Raw genomic sequence first — 25,050 nt, forward strand, 5'->3', positions numbered from 1 at the left:
ACCAAAAAACTTTATTGATGAGAGAAAACCTTTTAAGAAAGGAAGAAAAAAAAACAATAAAGAGGGGGAAGAGGGGAATGATGCACATGCCATCATAGTGAAACAGTCCAATCCCAACTAGGTTGGCACTAGGCAACTCACACAATGATATGACAGCACTAAACCAAGAATCTATTGGTGAGGAACCAACAGATACACAGATAAACTAAAGCAGAGCTAGCAAAACATCAGCATAGATACACTAGAGCAAAGCTAGCTTATTTCAAAAAAATTTCAAATTTTCTCTTATACATCAAATAACTTGTTTTATTTCAACACTAAGTTAATGTTTGGTTTACTGGAATGAAACATAATGGAATAATTATTCTATCAAAACGTTAATTCTCGTGTTTGGTTGACAAAAAATAATGACGAAATGTATTATAAATAGAATCATGATTCACTATTTCAAGCGAATGGTTATTCCATATAAGAGTTTAAAAAATGATCATTCTATTACAGTAAATCAAATAGAGCATTAATTTTTTATTAAACAAGTTTCCAAGCTATGTTTGGCATTCTCTAAAAAAGTCAAAAAGTTACTATCATATTTAAGTCACATCATCTTATTTAAGTCATATCACCTGTTTATCACATCATTTCAAATTCAACTCATATTTTATAAAAAATCAAAAAATATATTTATTTAGAACCTCCTAAACAACTCCTAAAATGTCAAGTGATGGGGCTGGGGAATCAAAGGCTGAACCTTTATTGCATTTGTAGAATAAAAAAAGAAAAAAAGGGTAAGTTAATATAGAATAAATTCAATTTAGGGAAGAAAGGAAGGAATGGATTATTCCAAACAAGACGGGGCAGTGAAGCAAGTAAGAAAATCATGGAATTAGGAAGCTTCCATTACCATTTTCCATGGAATTGGATTGGATCTTAATATATTATTCTTACTATTTTATAATCATTTTTTCATTTTTATTATTATCATTAATCTTTTTTATTTCACTTTCCCGCAAAAAATGACCCGATGGTCCCAACCTCTCTCTCTCTCGCTCTAATGAAATGCAGGTGAAGGTCACAAAATCTCCAAGCGACACAAAGAACCTTCGAGTTCAGATCGGCGAGGTTCGCTATTCGTCTGATCGTTTATGTATGTTAATTTGATTTTTTTCATGTTTTTATATACATATGTATGTTTGATTCGTGTGTATATGTATATATGCTTTTGCTGAAATTATTTGATGGATTATTGTTTCTTTCGTCAATTCTCTCTGTACTTTGCTCCACCCTCTTCTTTTCTCAGCTTCTTTGCCTTTGATTGCGTTAGCCTCTTCTGTGGTTAAAATTAGGGTTTTTGGGTCAATTGGTTGTTATTTCTCAAAATCTGAAGATTTATGTATGAATATGTCGATAGTTAGATCCATTTTGCGTTAATTTTCCTTGCATGTTTGAATATGCTCGAATTTTCCTTGGATGTTGGTAAGTGAGAAGAAGGCCTTGTATTTGAATTATGGTCTGTTTGGTTACATTTTGATCTATTCTCAAATGTTTGAATTTGTCTGGGGTCTAGACCAATCTAGAGTAGAGATATTTTTGTTTCCATTAATATGAAATTGGTGTAGTGGGTTTAGTTCGGAAGAGAAGAGTGAGAAGAAAGTGTTCCACATAAAGGGGTTGTTAGGAGAGGGGAAGACTGAAGGCACATGATTAGTCAATGTAGGACATATTAGGAAACTAGGGCTTTGTGGTGGGTTTAGGGTAGGAATTGATTCTAGGGTTATGGTTCTAATAGATAGAAGAAAAATTGTTTGGAAACGGAAAGGCTTAAATAGGTTTTGCTGGACTTTCAGATTTAGTGTAATTGGAAGGCTTCAACATGAGCTATATTCTGGTTTATATTTGTTGATTTAAAGGCCAATAGATATGTAGGGGTAGAACTTGATTGAGAAGGGTTTAGATGTTGAAGTCGGGGCTGTTACACTGCCTAAGAAGCACTAACGTTTTTAAGAAAGTGTCGTGTTAGATGCTTATCTAGACATGTCCTATTGTTTTTGTTGTGTTTGCGTTTTTGATTGTTCATATTGTTTCAATCTCTATCGTGCGCTTGCATTTATGCTTCTTGGTCTTGTGCTGCAAATAGTAATATGAGAAGCGTAGCTGTAGTTTGTGCATGAGGAGGAGGTGTTTCACCCTCGCAAGCATTAGGCAAATTCACACAATTTCAAAATTTTATAAATTCAATTAAACTCCAATGAATAAAGAATTACAAAAGTATTAATAGGATGTTGTTTTTGTCTGATTCTTGAAGACTTTGATTCAAAATGGGAAACTAGTAATTTTTTACGAATTAGAATTATAGTTGTCAAATCCTGAATCAGAATGGCCTTGTACCGAATCACGAATTGAATCTTGAATCATAAAGATTCGGTTATTTTTTCTAAATTACGTAGAAAAATATATTTATACACTTGGATGTTAAATATATCTTATAAATATAAAATATTTAGACTTAAATCAATGAAAATGTTATTTTGAATGATGATCACGTGGTCTAATAGGTAAGAAGTTAACACAGGTTCTCATGTAAAATCACCCAGTATTATTAAAGGCGATAGGTGCATCAAGGCGCTAAGGTCTCTTGGGGCCTAGGCGCAAGGTGCAAGGCGAGGTGTAGGCTTCACCAAAGTAAGGTACATCTTGTATGTAAAAAATATATAATTTAATATAAACAAAAAATTTATGGTTTAACATAAGCAAAATGAAATATTAAATATTTAAAAATATAAATACCAATAAACACTACTATTTTAACTTATAGACAAATGAATAATATATCAAAGTTTAACATAAAACATGAATAAGAAGAGATGGGAGAAGAAGAATAAGAAGAAGGGGAAAAAAAAATCAAATCAGTCCAAAGAAGGATGAGAAAGAGAAGGAGGCTGGAGAATAAGCATAAGAAGAAGAAGGAGGAGAAGAAGAAGAAGAAGAAGAAGAAGAAGAAAGCAACGTGAAAAGAACATCATAGACATGTGAAAGAAGAAGATAGCAACGTAGAGAAGAGAAGTAGAAAAGACAAGAACGTAGAGAAGAAAAGTAGAGAAGACAACAACGTAGAGAAGAAGAAGAGAAGAGAAGAGAATGAGAAGAAGAAGAAAGCAACGTGAAAAGAACATCATAGCCATGTGAAAGAAGAAGATAGCAACGTAGAGAAGAGAAGTAGAAAAGACAAGAACGTAGAGAAGAAAAGTAGAGAAGACAACAACGTAGAGAAGAAGAAGAGAAGAGAAGAGGAGAATGAGAGAGAAACGTAAGAAGAAGAAGAAGAAGAAGAAGACGACAATGTGAAGAAGAATTTTCGGAGTTGCTGGACTGGATAACGAAGGCAGGTAACAATAAATTGTTCTTTGAAGATTAGGGATTGTGGCTAATTTTTTTTTTTTTTTTTTTTTTCTATCGTTGATTTGGGGTTGAATGCCCAATGTATTGGCATGTGTAATTAAGAGTAGGTATCTTTTGTAACTGCACCATATTAAATCAATGGTCAGATTTAAAACAAAACCAATCAAAGCAACAATAAAAAAAAAAGCCTTCAAGGCGCAGGCTTTGGGCTTACCGTTTCTTGGCCCAGTCGTGCACCTTAAGCACGACTTATCGAAGTTGCTTGGCTTGGAATATTGCAAGGCGCAAACATTGGGCTTGGATGGGACTTGGGCCTAGGTGCACCTTTAATAATACTGAAATCACCATCTTACCTTTTTCCTTTTTTAGATGTTGCTTATCAACCATTCTTAATGAAGAAAGTAAATAAAGACAAACTCTCAATTTTCAAGTAACAAAACTTAACAATGATGTTGATATATTTCATAAGTATACATACATTTGCAAGTGACAATGACCCAATAATAAAGGACTTGCAGAACCATTAAGTTTAACTGACCCCATCTATGTAATATTGAAGTATATTTATTTCAATAAAATAACAATAAATAATTCATATTTGCAAGTTATTTTAACCTTAAATATCTTTAGAATATCCGTTATGATTTTTTTTAAGGGAAAAAAAACGAGAAGAACAGATTAAAAACATGTTGAGTCTTACTGAATTTGATCAGGTCCTATTAAAAACTCCCTGATCTCCACAATAACAATAAATTATGTATATATATTGGTTATTTTTGTACTAAACACTATTAAAAATCGTATTATGTCATTTTAACTTCAACAAAGGAGAAAAAAAGAATCGAATGATGTCAGACATGATAGTTTCAAGAATTGCATGAATTGTAAAAAGTGAATCGAATCGTGTATGAATTGTGAATTGTGCGATTCATTAGAGATTCACTTCCAAAATAGATTCGTTCATAGATTCGTATCGATTTTGTAAAAATTGTGAATTGAATCGTGAATTGAATTGTGAATTGTAAGATTCTGGTAACAAAGATTAGAATATTGTACATTTATTGAAAATTCTATAAAAGACCCAAAATCACAGCTTGACTCAGATTATGACCAAGGTGATCCTTGAAATCGATGTCCAATAAATTGTAAAATTATCGAAATACCCATGATAACTAAAGCATAATGAAACATAAATACAACCATACAACAGCTCACTAACTCATAAAAGCATAAAACAATTAACCCTAAACATGGTTGTATAAATCCCAAAGATTGCTCAAGTGAAATTCCAAATTTTCCCATTTTGTTCTTTCCATGCTTGGTGTCACTGCCACTGGTTAGGTTGGTAAAGAAGAAAAGCTGGTGTATTTTTTAACTGAATTTGTGAGCCTGGACAAAGTAGAACTGGGGAAGAAGGATAAACATGGCCTTGCACAAGATGGGCACGCACCATTGGGATGATAGTGAGGAGAATATGGGAGGAAGAAAAACCAGAATAGAACTTGGAGCAAGATGTCTATGGGGAAGTGCATTTTAGGCTTTCAAAGCTACAGTTCAAATTTTTTTTTTTCTCTTTCTAAAAACAAAATGTGTGAGAAAGCTCAACATTACAAAAGTCTACTGGGCCTGTTTATCTTATTCCTGTGTTTAATTATGGTTCACTTTTGATATTTAATGCAGGTATCTTGATTTTATCTTGGGCATTTGCCCGATAATTTAAAGGGTTGATCTTGGAGGGAGTATAAGCTATGTCATAGTGTTGGCCTCTCGAGATTGCTCCTACTCTATGATAAGCTTTGCAACCAAAGGGTCGTGCTAATTTGCGTCTGATGAAAATTTTGGAACCTTGGTTGTAGTGAAGAAGCAATTTTTATTACCCATGGGTGTGAGCTACTTATCAATCTCTGCAGTTTGCACATTGTTAAGCTTCGTGGGCCTCCAATATTGGACGGATTTGTCATTTCAGAAGCTAACATCAGATGGGGTAATTGGTGAGGATTCTATTGAACCTGGGAATGCCCGCCAAGCCTTGAAGCTGCTTTTGGGTTCTCAAGCCACAATTGCATTGTTGGCTAATTTTGTACTGAATGTATTTGTCCTGATCATTTTGGGTCTTAAGGTAACGTTCTCTGGTTTTTATTGGTATTTCCCACTTGAAAGGCATGCAAAGTTATGCTTGCTTTGTTTGAAGCAACATGTGTGGGGAACAGCAGTCTAGTGAATGCGTCCTGAAGTGGCAATTTGAAGTCTTTCATGATATCTTTCTGATCGTAGGGCTCAAAGAGTTGGTTCTGTTAGATATAATGCCATTGTGCATGCTTTAATGCTGCCACTTTACTTTATTTTAATGCTTGTTAAGGGTCATTCATTATACATACTCATTAATTCACTCTTTTCTGTTCCATTAGCATTAAGAAAAATCTAACACACTTTAAGTGGTTATTATGGAACGGGTGGAGCCAAGACTTTCCTTGAGTTGATAAACTAAATGATAGTGTAGTTAATGAGATAAAATTAATAATGAATAATTTATAGTGTAAAATTCAACTTTGGATAACTTAAAATAGTTATTCTTTTTTATTTAAATAAGTTCGCATACAATCTATCTTTTTTTGATTGGAACATATAATCATTATAAAATACACAATAATTTAATGCTTATATTCTAAAATACTAAATCACTGCCACTTGGAATTAATAACCTAAAAGGCCACAATTATAACATTAGTTCAAATGTTCGACCTCGTATTTTCTCTTTAGAGGTATAATAATATTATTAAAGCCTTGAGTTTTGTTCTTAGAATAACTTAAACTAAAGCTTTGAAATTTATTGGATAACAAACTCATAAAGCCTTCAAAATTTAAGAACGTAATTCCAAACATCTCATGATAAGACTACTAATGAAACTATATCAATTAAAAAACTTTTTCTTGTGAGTTCTCTCCATCATTTTGGTGCATCCATCCCCTCTCTTTGGAAAAAAAAGTCGGCCTTCAGTTTTGTGGTTCTTCAACATTGGAGAGATTTTTCGCATCATCTTGATTACTATCACGGATCTTCACTCTGGCACAAAGAAGGTGCAGCCTAAATCTCACAACTATATTTTTGAACATTTTATAGGCAAATTAATGTTTCTTTCCATATATGGTGATAGATAGAAATAGTGAGAGAAGAAGGGAGGGCACACCAATAAGGATATTTACAAGCTACATAAAACCCAAAGCCATATGAAAATTGCCTAAAACTCATTCTACTTATGAGGTAACAAATAAAGCCTCAAATTTATTCCTAAAATAACTAAAACTCTTAAATACATGAAACTTTGGTTAACATCATTCCAAAAGACTCGTAATAAGTTTACTAATTAAAATTGTATCAACTATACCTCATTTTCTTGGAATCGTCCATCTGCTAGGTGCATTGTATAATCGTAAAAGAGCCACCAATGGAGGGCCTGCAATGCTATTGGCACTCTACTTTGTGCTATTTCAGTTTAGTTGATGGGTTTGTTTAAACTTTTGTAGGTGAAAGTACTCTTCTACGTGAGAAGTTGCTTGGTTGATATGTTTGTTGTTTTCTTCGTGCAGACTATATTCTTTGTGGAGTTGTACCCTTCTGAAACTCGAAAACTGGTGGAACGGCTTATGAACTATGTTATTTATAAGGTAAATGTTCGTAATCTGTGGATATTAATATTTTTGTTTTTGGTTTCTTATTTGTGTTACCGCAATGGTTGTCATGAGCATGTTTTTGTTGTTTGCTATTTCCTTGATTGTCTATTTGTTTATTTTCTCTGTGGTTGAGAATCTGTGTGGTTGTTTAGATTCTTTCTTTTTGGAAGCTGATTTATTTTGTTATTGATGATATAGTGACAAGTGACTGGTGTCATAGTGTAAATAAAAAAAAGAACGAAAAGATCACGGTGACATTGAAAATATTTAAACTGTGGTTGTGAATGACATTCCTTTTTTTTATTAAACATTACATGCTTATATATAGAGAAGCTTTGGAGATGGATAAATTTAGAGCAACAAATTTGGAGATGTTGGGGAACTTGATAGAATAGTCAATTGATGCCTCATTTTCTTACCAAAATATTTTATTTAAAACCAAGTAATAACTACTATTGCGTAGAATAGTGGTTCAGATTAGGCGTGAATCAATATTTTATTTAAAAGCAAGTAATAACTACTATTGCGTAGAATAGTGGTTAAGATTAGGTGTCGATTCACAGGGACTAAAGATGAGAAATTAATTTAATTTAGATATTTAAAGTTTAATAGAGTTGTGAATTTTTGAATGAAAGTTAAACTAACAATTTAAAACAATAAATTAAGCCATTAATTAAGTGAAATAAAATGAGAAAAATATCTTAGGATTTTGAATTCACCACTAACCACGTAACTGGGAGTTGTATTAATTTGCAGAAAATCATTAATTTGGATACTTTGATGTATCTTGGCCTAAATACTTTGTAAATATAATTTGCATATTAAAACCTGAAAGCACAAATCATCTTCGTTTAGCATGAATCATCTCCCTAAATTAGACTAACTATTACGACCCTAAGACAAGGAAGTTAGTTGCACATACTCTTGGAACTACCACTTTGGAATATACATTCTAAACTCTCACACTCTCCCTTTCTTTCTTTCTCTTTTCTTTTCTCTTCCTTTCCTTCCTCGAATTCTAGCCTCCTTTCTTGCTCCTTCCCCTTCCTTTTATAGGCAAGAATTGATGGTCCGGCAAGAAAGAAAAGACAATGAAGGTTATTTAGGCCTCGTTTGTTAACTATACATTTTAGCAAAAAAGTCAAAAAGTCACTATAAGTTGTCACATCACTCTCTACTTTTCTGCACATATTTTCGTAAAAAGTCAAAAAGTTACCAGCATAACTTGTTTCCAAACAAGACCTTAATAATATTATTAATAATTTACTTTCACTACCATTCACCTCAAGGGTTTTCACCTATTTTACTGTTTTTTTAATTTTTAATTTTTTAACTTTTTATTATTAAAATAATATATAATTATATAATATATACTGTACTATACCATTCTGTCGGTGTTAGTGGTTGTGGTGAAAACAACGTTTTCTTATTTATTTTTTTATATTTATTATTTATATGATATAATACACAATAAATTATATTAAAATATAATATATACAATAATTTATATACAAACACTTAAAATATATAAAAGCACACAGAATCATACAAAATTATAAAATAATACAAATTAATGGACTAATAAAATGTATTTTAGCGGGCCAAATGTTTAACATTTAGGTTGTGATCACAAACCTTTTTGAAGAGGGTGGGGGTGTTGGGTAGTGATGCTTTTCTTGTGAGTAAATTAGGAACAAGTTAAAAGAAAGGAAAAAATAAATGGTGGAAAAAGTGTCTTCGTATTCCCTAACTTGGGATCATGATGTTCCCATTGTGAACACTCAGCCAGGAAGCCACGTGTCTCGCCTGTCCCCTCAGCTTCCTTGCCTTCCCTACCTCTGACACTAGACTCCGATGGAAAATCTTGCTGAAAAATCCATTGCCAATAATCCACTCTTCTTCTGATAGGTTTCAACAGTGGCTTCACACGCACTGTGATTGAGCCTTCATCCATTGTAACCTCAATGGTTGATGGTAAAAATCCAGAATTAGATCCCCTCACTTTCAATCTTGCCACACAGATTTTCAAAATTCTTGGTGCTGTTATCCACTTCTAATTGCCCTCCACATCTCGACCCAATCCTTTCGAAGGTCATATCGTCCCATAAATTAAATGGCAAATCGCAAATAGCAATCCATCCTCCATATGAAGCAATAATGTTAGAACTTCTATGCTTTTCATCTGACCATCTCTTCATCTGCTAGGCTAAATCTGAATGAGATTCACTTGGGTTTAGCTGATGTTGTTGATCGTTCGACAGGGGATCTCTTACAGATTAGGCGCACCATTGGAGATGAGGCTTTGGTAGGGGACATGGATGTTCTAGGTGAAGATGTTAATGATGCGATGGAGAATCTTCCTTGTGTTGATCGAATGATTAAAGAAGTGGATTTAGGCATTTGTGATCCACAAGGGTTGCTATAAGCGCTGGAAGGGTATGGGTCTCATGAAAGCTCTGATGAATCTTTGGGTCCATATGAGGAGGTCGAAGTCTGTAACGAGGAGGAGAGGGTCGAAGCCTTTGACCCGAACCTAAATTGGCCATTCCATGAAGAGGAGGCAACGTTTTCTTCTTATAATGAGCACATTGTGGGGTCTGAGGGTGAGGAAGTCTTTGTCATCTGCGAAAAGGTATGTGACTCTTTTGACAGGGATAACATGAACTCTTCATTTTCTAATCATCTTCAGTGTATTCAACCTAGTAGTGGTTTCTACCAAGAATGACAATTTGCCTCAGTTATCTGCCAGTAGGTCCTCTACCAGTGATAATTTGAACCCACATGCGATTAACATGGAAAATCATAGGACTGATCTTCCGATGGAGGTGTCTACGAATCATAGGCTTGCAATGAACAATGTCCTTGGGAATGGCGGTGATGAATTTGAGAGGTGGTTGAGGAAAATGAGTATGTATCTTTCCCTTTAGAGGAGGGAGATGTGCCTCACTTTGCACAATTACTTGACATTCTTGGTTTGTCACTGATTAGGTACAATGGGAAGAAGTCTAGGTCTAGGAGTGTGGGGTTTGCATCTAGGGGTAATAGTCATAGAAGTTCGGGGCATAGAAAAGGGATGAGGAATTAAGAAATCTTGAAAATGGCATTAATTATGAGGGTGGGCTGAAAGAGACAAGGGGTGGTGTTGGTTCTCGATGGAGATTTTGAGTTGGAATGTTAAGAGGACTGTGGTCCCATAGGAAAAGGGCTGTAATTAAAGAGGTTTTGAAAATTTATCAACCAAATATAGTGATCTTTCAAGAGACGAAGTGTGAGAAATGTGATAGGGTTTTCATTAGGAGTGTTTGGGGACTCGGTTTAAGAGATGGGTTGTTTTACCTTCTAGTGGGAGATTAGGGGGAATTTTGATTATGTGGGACAGGAGAGTTGTATTGGAGTGTGAGATAGTTGTGGAGTTTTTTATTTTATTTTATTTTATTTATCTCCATTAGGTTTAGGAATTGGGGTAACTAGGAAGGTGGCTGACAAGGGTTTATGGCCCAATAGGCCTAGTAGTTGTCAAGAATGGTGGGAGGAGTTGGCTGGCTTATTTGGGCTTTGTTTCCCTAATTGGTGTGTCGGTGGGGATTTCAATGTGGTTAGCTTTATTTCGGAAAAACTCAATGGGATTTCCATAAATATAAGTATGCGGGACTTCGACTCTTTTATAAGGGAGTGTGATTTGATTGACCTTCCATTGAGTAATGCTCAATTCACATGATCTAATTTTTAGGAAAATCTTGTGTGTTGTAAGTTGGATAGGTTTCTTCATACTCTAGGGTGGGAGGAGTTGTTTCTAGATAGAAGGCAAGAAGTAGGGCTAGGAGTTGTGTCCACCATTGTCCAGTGATTCTTGAGAGTTGTAATAGGGTCCCATCTTGTTCAGATTCGAGAATATGTGGTTGGAAAATTGATATTTTAAGGTGTATTTTAAGGATTGGTGGGAAAGCGGTAGAGTCCATGGGTGGGAGGGTTTTAAGTTTATGCGGAAGTTGAGAGGAGTCGAGGACAATTTTAAGGTTTGGAAGCATGAAGTTTTTGGTGATCTAAATGAGGTGAAAGCGGAGTTAGTTCGGGATATTGAGGAATTGGATGCAAAGGAGTCTGGGGAGGGTTTATCTGGGGTTTCAAGGGATAAGAGATCATTGCTCAGAATGAAGTTGGAAGAGCTTGTTTTTAGGGAGCAGATTTTTGGGGGACAAAGAGCTAAATTGAAATGGGCTAAAGAGGGTGATACCAATTCTAGATTTTTTCATAGTGTTGCGACCGGAGAGAGGAAGAAGAATTTCATTAAAAATCTAGAGGTTGGACAGATGTGGTGGTAAGGATGAGCTTATTGTTAAGGAGATTTTCAATTTTTATTCAAATCTCTATTTTGATGGGGGAGTGGATTGTCCAGGGATCGAAGGCATTAATTGGGCTCCTTCATTTGTCTAATTCCCAAGAGGAGAAGTTGGTCAAGATTGGGGATTTTAGACCCATTAGCTTGGTTACGTCACTCTACCAAATTCTAGCAAAGGTGCTTTCTAAGACAATTAGGGTTGTTGGGGAAACCATTTCTTCCGCACAAGGTGCCTTTGTGCAAGGACAGCAGATATTGGATGTAGTCTTAGTAGCTAATGAAGTTGTTGAGGAGTATAGGGGATCACATAAGGAGGGTGTTGTTGTTAAGGTTGACTTTGAGAAGGCATATGACCATGCTGATTAGGGCTTTGTGGATTTTGTTTTGGAAAGGAAGGGGTTCGGATCTAGGTGGAGAATGTGGATTTGGGAGTGCTTGTTGTCATGCAATATGTTGGTCATTGTGAATGGTAAGGTTGGGGATTCTTTTCGGGCATCTAGGGGTCTAAGGTAGGGTGTTCCTTTATCACTATATTTGTTTATTTTAGTTGCTGATGAGTTGGGTCGGATAATTGATATAGCTAAGGATAAGGGTGTCATTAAGGGTTTTGTGGTGGGGAGGGATAGGATTGGAGCCACTCATTTACAGTTTGTAGATGGTATTTTCATCAAAGGAGGAAAGTAAAGTGGGTAGTTTGCTAAAGATTTTGAGAATTTTTGAAATTGTGTCCGGCCTCAAGGTTAATCTTAGGAAGAGTAGTGTCTTGGGTATTAATCTAGGAGATAGCTATGTGCAACGGGTGGCGGATATGTTGGGATGTTCCATTGAACACTTTTTTCTCAAATATTTGGGACTTCCATTGGGGGGAGATCCTAGATTAGCATCCTTTTGGGAGCCCGTTCTTGTCAAAATTGTCCTTTTAGGCTCTGTACCTATTTATTTATTGTCCTTATTCAAAATTCCGGTTAGCATTGCGAGGAAAATTGAGAAATTGGTGAGAGATTTTCCTTGGGAAGGGTGTGAAGAGGGTAAAAGGGTTGATTTGGTTAAGTGGGACATTGTTTCTCTCCCTAGGAATAAAAGGGGGCCTAGCTATAGGGAATACCATTGCTTGGAATATTGCTCTCTTCGGCAAGTGGTTGTGGAGATTTCCTATTGAAAGTGAATCGCTATGGTGTTTTGTTGTTAAAAACAAGTATGGAGTTCAACCCAATGGTAGAGATTTTAACGTGGTTAATAGAGGCAATTGTCGTTCACCGTGGAAGTCCATTTCTCGCTTGTATCGACTTGTGTCTAATTTTCTTTCATTGAAGAGTGGGGAATGGGGTGAACATCCGTTTTTGGGAGGATGTTTGGTCAGGGAATATCTTGTTTGATAGAGCTTCCTCTTCTTTATCGGTTGGTTTGTTCTCGGGATGTTTCGATAGTGTCGGTGGCATGCTCTTCTATGGCACCCATCTCTTGGAATTTTGATTTCCTTAGAAACTTAAATGATAGGGAGGTTGTTAAGTTAGCATCTTTGTTGATATTGGTTGATGGGGTTTTTTTTTCTTCCTCTTGTGACATTGTGGTCTAGAATCTTGTTTCTTCAAGGGTCTTTTCTTGTAAATCCTGTTTTTGATAAGCTTATTGATAATCTCTCTGTTCCTTTGTTTTCTATTCATAAGAAAATTTGGAAAGCGGTTGTCCCTCATAAAGTGAAGTTCTTCATGTGGTCTGTAGCTCAAAGGGGTGTCACAACTAATGATGTTCTCCAAAGAAGAAGGCCTAATCATTCTCTTTGCCCTCAATGGTGTGTGATGTGCAAGAGGAATTCGGAGGTGGCGGGTAATTTATTCCTTCATTGCTCGGTGGCTTTTGCATTATGGCAGCATCTTTTTGGCTTATGTGATGATCAGTAGCTTGCTCTGTGGGATTGCATTCAAATGTTTCTTGTTAAGTTCAAAGGGTTTGGTAGCACCAAAAGAGCCAGAACACTGTGGTCAAGCATTGTTTTTGCTATTTTCTGGACTATACGGTTGGAGAGAAATGCAAGAATCTTTGATGGCAATGAATCAAATGTAGAGGCTTTGTGGGATAGGGTGGGATATTTGGCTTCGTATTGGGCATTTGTATCCCCTCGTTTTAAAGGAGTCTCTTTGTTCTTGATCTCTAGGGATTGGGCTGCTGTTTGCCAGCCTTAGTGCTAGGAGTTTTATGCTTTTGTTTTATTCTTTCTCCTTTTTTGTATGAGGACTTCTTGTCCCCTTTCATTTTTCTTTTTTAATAAAATTTTTGTTGATGCTCCAAAAAAAAAAAAAAAAGAAAAAAAGAAAAAAATGAAGGATTGATGTCATTGGTTTTCCTAGGAAAGGAAAACAAAGAAAAGACTATGGTAGTGTTTGGTAGAGTTTTAGAATTATGATTTGAGAATAGAGTTATATTTTGAGTTTGTGAGTTTTGGAATTATGATTTAAAAAGAGAAAATTTGTTTAGTTATGAGTGTTGAATTTTTGATGTGACATATAAAATGAGAAAAGTTGTTTGGTTATGAGTTTTGAAAAGAGTTTTCAAAATTTAATTGAAAAACTTATAACTCATAATCAAACACAATCCAAAACACTATCGAAAATTCTATTCAAAACTCATAATCAAACTCTTTTTAAAATTTAATTCAAAAAAATAATTTGTCGTTTTGGTCTAAAAAAATAATTTCCATACTTAAAAATATAAAAAACAAATATAATTTTTTTCCTACCAAATAACAGGTGGTGATTGGCAATTGCAAAAAAAAAAAAAAAATTGTTCCAGTCAATTGGCCGAACATCCGGAAGGATGTCCGGGCGGACGACCGCGTATGTATGAAAAGGTGAAATCTTTGGCTTGGAAGGAGCTTTGCCGAACGTGCAACAAAACTGTGTTTTGAAATGTGTGGTGGAATTAATATTTGAAAACTCCATCCAAACAGAGGCTTCACGTGAAGGGTTGGAATTATGATTAGAGTGACCAACCAAACATAGCCTAAATATTGCTAAGATTGTAGATACAAATGTCATAATGTATAATTGGTGGAAAAAATATTTGATGTTGACCGTCACGTGTAGGTTTCAAAAAACAAACATTATAGAGATATCATTGGAGATGTAGAATATTAACATTATTGTGAAGAATCAATAGGGTATTAGGAGAAGATGTAAAGTTACAAAGTGAAATAGAGACAAACTCTGCCCTCAAGCTCAGTTTCTATCTCCTCCATTCCCAAGCTTGCCCTTTTTGCTCGTATGTGAGTTGGCTCTTTACTCTTTCTCTAGCAACTAATCCACCTAGATACAACCTGTGTGACCTCCAGATAGTTTTATCAATGATTCATCGATAAGAATTTATGCAAGCAAATTCTGTTAAAAGGTAGGGTCAAGATTTGGGTAATTATCAACTTATAGACGAGTTAGAAGTAAAACCAAGTTGGCCTAGTGGGCAAAACTTGGGGTTTTAGGGTGTGCTCCACCAGGTCTCAGGTTCAATACCCATTAGCAGCAATAAGCTCCTTGGGGCCATGTCCATATGAAGTGTTTGCCTTGGCTTTAAATGGGGCCCTTGCAAGTGAGCGGTGGGATTGGTCTCCCAAGATTGGCCGAGGTGCGCGTAAGCTGGCTCGGACACTAGATTATCAAAAAAAAAGAAAGAAGTAAAACCAAGCTCACTAGTATAAGGCCATCAACTAAATGGTTGTTTGCTTAGTTGGAAAAGTATCAAATCGACAAATTGTTGACTCCTTGGATGTTGTGCATTTTGTTTCTTGAGGAAGTATGTGAGGCTATGTTACTTGGAATATGTTTTAGTTCGAAGAACAAACATGGTATGCCACATGTTGTAAAATGTGGTACCACATGAGTGGGTTTGTGCAGATCATACTACTAAAATTTCAGGCACTTTTAATGTGAGAGCAATATTCTTTTAATACTTCCAGTATAATATAGTTTATTATTCTTTCAATTAATCATGTAAAAACCAATGTTGTGAATCCTGTAGCCGCTATTGTACCCTTTTTGCCAGTGGTATGGGATGTACTAGTACCAGTGTGTTTCGGTATACGGTTTCGGATTTTTCCTTATATATTCATGGATAAATGTATTTACATGCATCTTTGAATTATTACAATTATTTTTTTGTAGTTGCACTAAAAGAATCCACCAACTAGATTAATTAATTGATACTAACATTGTAATACACCAATAGGATGTATGCAAATTTATCTCATTGGTGGACCGCCCTCACTTTTCCATATGCGTCCATATTAGGTGGACTAAATTTTATCTCTATCCATCTCAACACAGAAGAAGCTTATAGAGCTTCATGCGCTCCGCACAAATTGGCACTGTGTCCTTTACAATCAAAAGGTTTCAAAACTTTAATCTCATTGCGTCCCTTATGATCTTGGGGATGGCGGTGGCGGTGGCGGTGGCGGTTTGCAAAATGTGCAAGACTCTGCATGTTGTTTGTGGCTGTTATAACTATGCCACCATCAAGATCTCATTCTAGGTTTTTTTTATATTTTTTTTAATTTTGTATTTCAGCTATTTGTTTATCAAACTATTCAATCTTCTTTTTGGGTTGTTGAGAAATCAGATAGAGATTTGATGTTTTTCTTGTTTGATTGCTGAGAAATCAGTGAGATTTTTTTTTTGTTTTTTGTAAATAGAATTCAGTATGAGATTTGAACTGAATTTATTGGGAAAACCTTCCATGGATACACCAGACAGAGCATTGGTACACCTGGAGCTGGACAAAATTTTCCGGTATAACTGGAATAGACTAAAATCTTACCCGAAACGATATTGGTCATTCTGTCTTGTTTTCTTGCCAAAACGGTATGTACTGGCTGGTACAGAATGGGATTGACAACTTTGGCAAAAGCACAATTTCAAAATGAAAATTCACACTAATAGAAATCAGTATTGGCCTTTCTTTGGGATTGCTTTTGATCACTAAATTCACTGTTTTGGAACAAAAGTGAACCATGTTTCGAATGGGCGTCCCGAAACCTAAATCACTAGGGTATTAGGGTAAACTAGGAACATTGATGTGAGGGGATTGATGTGTGAATACAAAATGGAAAATGAAGATAGCAGTTGCTGTTCAAGCCATTTTTTCCGCCCCATAAAAAAAAACATATTATGTATGCACTGATTACAAGGGTGCTATTTTTCTTTTGCCTCGCGGAAAAAAATTTATGCTTAAATAGTCGATGCACAGTAAATAAGATTTTGTTCAATTGACATATCAGTCCAACATTTAAAATGATAAGAAAGGATACTGGCTGCTTTATCAAGTTTCTTTAATACAAAGATATTGATAAAGTTACTGAATGTGGCTTTCGTTATGGAAGATTAGGAATGTGACTAGTTGAAAAACAAATAATGGCAGATAATTTAATGCCTACAATTATATCTTACCTCATCTACAGTGAATCTTTGATAAGTTATTGTGCTTCTAGATCGCCATGAGCCTGGGATAAAATTTTGAGCTCCTTGATTTTATTGAAGTCTTAATTCCCTTATTTTAGAGATTCACATATTTCGTTTGGTGCAAAGTTACTTATGTTGTCTGTATAAATTTTCTGTGTTACTGCAAAGTTAGTGAGTGATCGCACCCTCTCTCGTTCACATGCCCTTTGGAGCTTTCTGGTCCGGCATTACATTTCTCATCAAATATATATTATGTCTAAAACAAGTCATGATTTTCATGATTTTTTGGGTATCAAGGGTGGAGAAATAGCTAGTTAAACTATTAACTCAGGAAATGTGGAGAATGGAGTCAATGGACTTTGTTCCAAGGTTGTCACATGCTTTGATCAATGCTTCTGGGGTTTCCTGTATTTCATCAGCTTTTTGGCTAGTTTTAACTTTTAAAGTTTTTGCAGGTTAATAGAAGCTTCACACCAAAACTTGCTTGTTGAATAGATTAATATAATAAAATTAGGTTATTAGAATTAGTACGAAGCAGTGTCATGGTGGTTTAGCTCTTGATTGCAATATGATATTTTAAATTATGTGAAGTTTGAAAGCGTCAAGATTGTTTGGAGAACACATTGACCTATTGTTGATATATTCCTTTATATTTTGGGGCTACATGTATATATCCAGATAAATTGCTTTGCTCACTTGAGGTCAATACCACACTTTTTATTCTTCTCTGATTGCTCACTTGAGGTCAATAACACTTGTCTATACCACACTCATTCTTCTTTAATTGCTCACTCGAGGTCAATAACACTCGTCTATACCCCACTCCTTATTCTTCTCTAATTGTTGCATATATATTTGATGACTGTTGAGCAGGGGACATTTCTTCCCTTGGTTGTCCCACCAACAATATTTCAAGTGGGCCTATGGTCAACATGGCTGATAATCCTTTGTTCATTAAAGGTAAGTAACTTGTACTGTAAGACGTACAATTGGTATGTATGGATCTAACTTTTTTATAATTCATCTTAACTTGCTTTTTGTGTAATGTACAGATGTTTCAAGCTTTGGCTAGAGATCGACTTGAACGCTTGAATGCATCTCCTTCTGCAACTCCATGGACATATTTTCGTGTATATTCTGTATTATTGTTGGTTATATCTAGCGACTTGCTCTGGTACTACTTAATGCTTCTAATCTTTTATAAGTACCTTGCAGTTTTTTTTGGGTCTCTAATTCCTTTGATTTTGGAAATTTGTCTTTCCTGCATTATAATGTTGAAAACAGAATTTGCATTGGAAAGAAAATACGGGCCCTCCATTTCTGAATAAACCTGTGGTATGTAAAGCAGTCATAGTTTTTTGGAAACAAAATATGTTTTCTTTTGGAAAGGAAAAGTTGAACGGTCAAGCAAAAGTTAATTTGTAATATAAAGCAGAAGAAAATCAGAAACTTGTTTTGTTGTGCAAAGAAGCATTTTATTTTTATTTTCTCTTCTTTTGCTGGGAAATATCTTTGTGTTTTTTTACTTCAGTAAAACATTGTTTTATACTTCAAAGTGACTGCTTGAGCAAGAGGCAAATTCAGTCCCAAGACTCCCTACCACCACTAACAAAACTCATGGCTGGAGTAAACTTTGTTTTTCCCCAACAAGCTAGAAATAATTGCTATTTCTATTTTCATTTGCAAGTGACTGCTTCTCTGAAATGCATCCACATGGCCTTTTAAGTTTTCATTAGATAAAAATATCTCATAAAGGCTTTTGTTGCTCCACAATTGGATTTTTGTTGTGGTTTCTCCCTAGTGATCAAGGTGTACAGTGTCAGGGGTTTGTTTGGATGAGAAGTTCTAGATGTTGGAATTAAGTAAGAAGACAAATTTCTGTTTGAGTTGGTTGTATGCTGTTAAAGTTTGACTCTGTCAAATTCCAAATTCCAAATTCCAAATTCCAAATTCCTGAGCATATCATTCTCTCCGGAGTTTTACATGGGAGTTAATTTTTTCTGTTTGTGTATACTTGTCATTGTATTAAAATAGAACATTGTTCAAGAAGAAAAGAACAGAAAGATCACAAGAGTACTCGCATGAATGATAAAATATTCTAAATTGCGGCAAACTGTCAGAGTTACCAATTTATTTTTATCTCTGATCTAATATTCTATATGTGCGAAAGATCACTAACTGCAACTTTATGTTGTCAGTTGTTTTATTAATAGACAGAAAAACTCATAAATCTTTATATATTTAGTCAGTTTGGGAGAAAAAGTTGAAGGACACTTTAATTTAGGATTCTATGATCAGCACAAATGTGTGATAGCTGAGCTTAATTATTATATAGTTGGACCAAGGTTCAAGATGAAATCTAAATGGAGGTAGGAAGAGACAATCTGCTGATTCCTTAAACTTCCAACAAATGATCATAGAAGTTAGGAATGATGATGTTTGAACTTTTATCTCTTGCATACCAAAGGAATTAATGTCCATGCTAGTTTTTTCACCCTCCAAATTTTCATTTGTTTCCTCTTAAATGTCTCCTGACTATTCTTGTTTTGTTTTAATTTTGGCTGCTTACAGGATAAAGCTATGTCTAGGGATATACAGCACATTAGAATCAGCTATGTTTCTGTTGTTATTCTTTGAGCCTCTCAGTATTGCCTTTGAGACGTTGCAGGTAGTGTTGCCAGGAAATCTTCACTTTCATAATGGATATATATATATATATATATATAATGTAGGCCTATGTTGTAGCATTTCTTCATGCAACGTATAATAAACTTGGGTTGAACTCTTTGGCTGCAAAAATGTTCTTTGTAGGCTGTTGTGGTTCATGGTTTTCAGTTGCTTGATATATGGCTCCATCACTCGGCAGGGAACAGAACAAATTGCCAAAAACTCTTTGATATATCAGCAGCAGGTAGTTCTCAAATTCTTTTATGTATACATGTGTTTTTTATTGTTTTGTTACTTGGTTGTTGGGGTTCTCACGCTCTTTGGTCCCATAGGTCATTTTCTTTTCTTGTCTGTTCAGAGCTCCCAAAATGGTGAAATGATATTGCTTTTATTTGTCTGTTCTTTATTTTGTACTTCCTCTAACTCAATTTTTGATGACCTTGCTTCTTTTTTTTTTTTTATAATCCCCGAACCCCCACCCCCACCCCCACCCCCAAAACAAAAGTCATTGGAATCTTTGCTTATAAAAAAATAAAATAAATATGAGTCTCTTCCTTTTTGCATATGGCCTCCCCATTCTACAAGCCTAGTCCTTCAAGCTTAAGAGTAATTCCAGGGTCAACAAATTCAGCAACATCAGGAGAGTTTTCAGTAGATTCCTATGCAAAAAAAGAGAAGAAAAAGTCATTTGATTGAATAGTTAAAACACGTTAAGGCAACAACAGGAGTATTATTATCTGCCAAAAGGGAAAAAAATAAATGAAAAGGACAAAATAGCCCTTGCTTGGTGCAGTAGTAAAAGCTTGGGCTATCAAACATGAGAGTGTAGGTTTGAGTCTTAAGTATCCACTGCAGGCAAATAATGCCAAATGTTATCGCTCTCAGCAACCTGCATTTGCCATTGTTGAACTAACACTAGGTCATTTTGTTCTATGTTAAGTTGACAAGTTGACAAAAAGCGGGGGAAGAATGTAGGGGAATACTTGACGGTGCACATAAACTGTTTTAGCTATGCCTCAGCTTGCTGGAGTAGTGTCATTGTCAAGAAAGTTGTGTACCAGTCTTCATTTCTTACTTTGAAAGGTTTAGATGCTTGTGATTATTTTAACTTTGACTTGTTTTTAGTTGGTGGGTTGTCTTGGCAAAGTTCATTTATTTTGTTATCTTGCTAATAAGGCTTTCCATGATTCTGGCCAATTGTCTGTTTTCTATTCTTATGTTTCTTGCTAAAGGTCAATGATACCTTTGATTCTTGTGGATGGGATTTCTCATTATTTTGTGGATGGAATTTGTCATGACTGCAGGTTCATTGTGGGAATGGAAATGCATTATTATCCGGAACTTGGGTTTTTTTCTGGACATGATGACGTTGTTGATGGCACTTGGCCATTATGTGCATATTTGGTGGCTTCATGGCATGTCATTTCATCTTGTGGATGTAGTTCTTTTCCTAAATATACGTGTAAATATTCTTGCTACTTTTTATTGTGATATATCGACAATTCATTTGATTTGCTTAGTTTTACATTCCTATTTTACATTTGTTTTTGTTAATTACATCATACTGTGGAACAGGCCTTGTTAAGTGCAATTGTAAAACGTATCAATGGATTTATTAGATTGAAGATAGCTTTAGGTGCCCTTCATGGGGCACTTCCTGATGCAACATCTGAAGAGATACGGGCATATGATGATGAATGCGCTATATGTAGGGTAAGCATACTAGCTTAGTTCATTCCTCTTCTCGGTTTGATTTTTCTATTTGTCTCTGAGCTTTGATGGGTGGGAAAATGACAGGAACCAATGGCAAAGGCTAAGAGACTATCGTGTAATCATCTTTTCCATCTTGCATGTTTGAGATCTTGGTATGACTTGTTGTAAATGCTCTTTGTATGTGAATTGCCATTGTACAAAGTTAATGTAATGCTGACAATGGCAGTTCAATGTTAGGTTGGATCAAGGTTTAAATGAGAATTATTCATGCCCCACTTGTCGAAAACCACTTCATGTGGGCAGACCCGAAGGTGCAACAAGCCCTCGTGTAGTAGATGTTTCAACTGATGAGCAACTTGCCCATCAAATAAGTTCCGGACTTGATCGGCATAATCCTCCTGGTCATACCCTGCCCACAGGAGTGTTCCCCAATCAGATGCAGAACCCTTTAGAAAGTGGTACTTGGAGGTTTGTATTCTTATATCTCATGTGTATGGTTACTCTTCGATGGATGCCATTCCTCAAGACAGATGCTTTTTGCTTATAGCTAAGAAAAGCACCTCTTTGAAATATGGTGTGGCAATTCATAGCTTTTTTCAGTGTTCGATTAGTTGCTGTTTTCTCACATTTTTAGTTGGGAAAGAGAGCATCTCGCTTCCTGCTTTTGCAAGAAGAATTTTCCAGCATGCATAGTTCTACCTTTTTCGAACACAAAAAGCCCTGAAGTAATAGTTTTCCATACAACAAACTTTTATTACATGTCACAAATTGAGTTTTTTAAGGATAGGTCTGTTTGGTGCAGCTTATTATAAGCTAAAAGCTGATAATCAGAAAGTAGAAACCAAAAGCACCCCCCAACTTCTAGATAATCAGCTTTTTTTTCAGCTTATTTAAGCTATTTCTACCTAATAAGTTGTAAGCAAAAGCTGCACAAAACAGTCTAGCACAAACTGCAAAAATGAAAAAACTATAAGCAACTTAGATAAGCTGCACTAAACAGCCCCGACATTTTATTGTGCAAGGTAAATAGCGAACTCTAGCTACTTACCCAAGATGATGAAAAATCACTGGTTAGCCTCTAGATTTGTTTTAAAGACCTGCTATAGTAGATTTGTTGCAAAGACGTGCTATAGTGATAATAAGCAATTGCAAGCACGCGCAGTTGTATCCTCTGTCGCTCCTCTTTCTACCACAACAATCCTTTAAACCAGTGTTATTTATTTGTCTACTGCTTTTCTTTCTTTTCATTTTACATTTATAGGGGGGCAGGATTGGATTCGAGTTGGTTGCATACTTGGTCTGACCAAGGTCTGGATGGAGCTGGTCCATCTACTGGTACTGGGTCGGTTGGACTAGGGAGAGTTCAGATGATGATGAGGCATCTTGCAGCTGTAGGAGAAACCTATGCGCAGACTGCCCTTGAAGATGCTACTTGGAGCCTTTGGCCTATGAATCCATCTCAGGCTGGTACGTCCACTTCACCAATTCCTCCTCCTGGTTCTGCAAGATACCCTGGAGGTGCTGGTGGTTTACATTTGAGGACTGCTTCACAGTCTGCAAATGATGACATAGCAAACATACTTTCCATGGCTGAAACAGTACAGGAGGTCCTTCCCCACATCCCAGATGAACTAATTTTCCAGGTATAATTTGGATCCAAGTTTTAACGTCTTTTCTAAGTTTCATGGTTTTCTAGCCAGGAAAAATAAGGGGAAGTTTCACTAATTTTTTTTTTTCATGGAACTTAGAGGTCGTTTGGGGTTGGCTATTTTTAGTGACTTTTTGTTTTTGATTTTTGACTTTTTTTTCGTAGAATTTAAAAAAGCTAATGTATTTGAGAAGTTGACTGGCTTTTTGGCTTTTTTAGCGGATGATAGCCAGCTTACTTTTTTAGAAAGACCATTAGTCCTGAGGGGTATGATCATGTGGGGCATCAGTATAGTTTTTTTGTAGCTTCACATCCTACTTTTTCAGCACACATTAAAAGTTTGTTATTAGTGGCTAGAGTTACAGGGATCTCTGTTGTTTTTATCACTATAAGTCTGTTATATACTGTTTAGTTTGCTTTTCTTTATTTCAAAATATAACAATTTAAGTATTTGTTTTGAAAGAGAAGGGATAATGATGGTAAAGTAATGAATTAAGGCTTAAATAAAGTGTTTTGCTAGCATTTTGGGTTCTCCAGCTATCCTGTCAAATTAGGATCAAATTTAGGTGTTTTTGATTTATAACTTGTCTATAGTTCTAGTGGCCGCTTTGAAAGCCAGGTTTACAGGTTCATGACTCTATATTTGTAGGTGGAATAGTTATGATTTATTATTTACCAAAAAATGAAAAAAAAGAAAAAAAAGAAAAAGGAATAGTTGTATTTATTGTGCATTAGTACACTATGTGTGAAGTTCCTTTGACTGAGTGGGTTCAAATTTCATTATCATTGTTATTAGAATTGCCTAATTAGTTAAATTGGATATTAAAATGCATCAAATTCTTCCAGGATTTGCAGCGAACAAATTCTGTTACTGTTACTGTGAATAATCTGCTCCAAATGTGACTATGATTACTTTTTCTTTCGTTGTTATGGCCCTTGCTCCAAGTGCCCAAAGAAGAGGCAGGCCCAACATTTTGAAAGTTTTGGAGACATTCTAGAGGTTCTCAAACGACCTTGCAGTCTGGTTTCTTTCGCCATGTTCTGTTGAATATGTACAAGCATCAATCTCTGTACATAGAGGCGGCTATGAATGAAAAAAGAATGTACAAATATAGCTTTTTCTGGGGAAAATATAATAAATTTGCTCTCTATATGTATGAATGGGCAAGTTTCTCTGTTTTTGTTTTGTTTGTAAATCTAATTTTGATACTGGTTGTTATTGTGATCCTGCTAAATGTTGTTGTATTCTTTTTGCCACTATGATAAATGGATGCAGTCTGTTGTTGACTAGGGCTTGATATCAGATGAGTGAATGAATGAATATACATCAAATTTACCGGTGTTGACATCAAGCATGAGTCTTCTGTTTTTCCTAATTTGGCTGGCATTGTTACAGACAGTTGTTTCTTTGAATTTATTACACCATCCACAAGTGCACTTAGAAATGGAAAGGTTTGCTATTTGCTGTAATCACGGCATGGGGTCACGGAAACAGTCTCTTCAAAAATGGACGGAAGGCTGCATACAACTTGTCCTTCATTAACTCTGCTTTATTTTGTATGTCTTCTTGTTTTTCTCCCCCTTTTATTGTATTTAAAATTTTACAGTCACAAGTGCATTTAGACACTGCATGCAGTTGACATGAAGGAGATGACAATGTAATCCGACGAGAGGATTATATTCACTTTACACCCTATAGTTTTTGTGTTGTACCAGCTCTGATTCTGCTTGGAAAATCCTGAATATGCAGGATTTTTTAGCAATTGTATTTTTGAAATTTCACCTTGATGGATCCCAAGAACATTGTACAAATTTTTCTAATTGTGTAGAGGATTACTTTACTTGCTTTCGCTACTCTTTAGCTACTTGTCTGCAAGTGCTTGGTTAGGCTGTGTTGCGTTCACATTATTTTTGTATAGAAAATAGACATTGAAGAAAAATCTTTCCCGCCAGCCAAACAGAGGCATTGCACTGCCTTTTTTCCTAGGTACTCAATCAAAGTGACCATAATAACTCACTTTTATGAGCAGGATTCGTGAAAATATGTTTTTCGAATTTCTTACATGATTATAGAGGTGTTCAAGGCATCCCCATTAATTTGTGAGTACATGTGTATCTAATATCTTACACTATGAACATAACAAATGATTCAAGTACTAATTGCCGCTAAA

The 25,050-nt window shown here is 35.5% G+C and overlaps 1 protein-coding gene across 7 annotated transcripts; it reads left to right on the forward strand.

The window, feature by feature from the left end:
• The first annotated feature begins 788 nt into the window (after window positions 1-788).
• Window positions 789-24,169, forward strand: LOC114320103 (E3 ubiquitin protein ligase RIN2). 7 transcript variants are annotated; one of them, XM_028267211.2, is made up of 14 exons: window positions 789-866; window positions 1,063-1,144; window positions 5,077-5,515; window positions 6,985-7,062; window positions 17,725-17,811; window positions 17,904-18,025; window positions 19,423-19,519; window positions 19,663-19,762; window positions 20,823-20,980; window positions 21,094-21,231; window positions 21,316-21,383; window positions 21,469-21,699; window positions 22,493-22,874; window positions 23,726-24,169. In XM_028267211.2, exons 3-14 carry the CDS (start codon window positions 5,276-5,278, stop codon window positions 23,780-23,782), a joined length of 1,758 nt encoding a protein of 585 aa, XP_028123012.2. In that variant the 5' UTR covers window positions 789-866; window positions 1,063-1,144; window positions 5,077-5,275; the 3' UTR covers window positions 23,783-24,169. The 7 variants fall into 7 exon arrangements, with proteins under 7 accessions (XP_028123012.2, XP_028123014.2, XP_082735916.1 ...); XM_028267213.2 differs by having other exon boundaries at window positions 801-866; window positions 1,063-1,119; XM_082879790.1 differs by lacking the exon at window positions 5,077-5,515 and having other exon boundaries at window positions 838-866.
• The last annotated feature ends 881 nt before the right edge of the window (window positions 24,170-25,050 follow it).

The sequence above is a fragment of the Camellia sinensis genome, chromosome 1 (assembly GCF_055761805.1).
Source record: "Camellia sinensis isolate YWXY chromosome 1, ASM5576180v1, whole genome shotgun sequence".
NCBI lineage: Eukaryota > Viridiplantae > Streptophyta > Magnoliopsida > Ericales > Theaceae > Camellia > Camellia sinensis.

Bases quoted from the DNA above. Each gene is read 5' to 3' on its own strand.
- LOC114320103 (XM_028267211.2), top strand. From the start codon at position 5,276: ATGGGTGTGAGCTACTTATCAATCTCTGCAGTTTGCACATTGTTAAGC. The intron at 21,384-21,468 runs GTATGACTTGTT...GTTCAATGTTAG, and splicing joins CTTGCATGTTTGAGATCTTG to GTTGGATCAAGGTTTAAATG. The intron at 21,700-22,492 runs GTTTGTATTCTT...TTACATTTATAG, and splicing joins TTAGAAAGTGGTACTTGGAG to GGGGGCAGGATTGGATTCGA.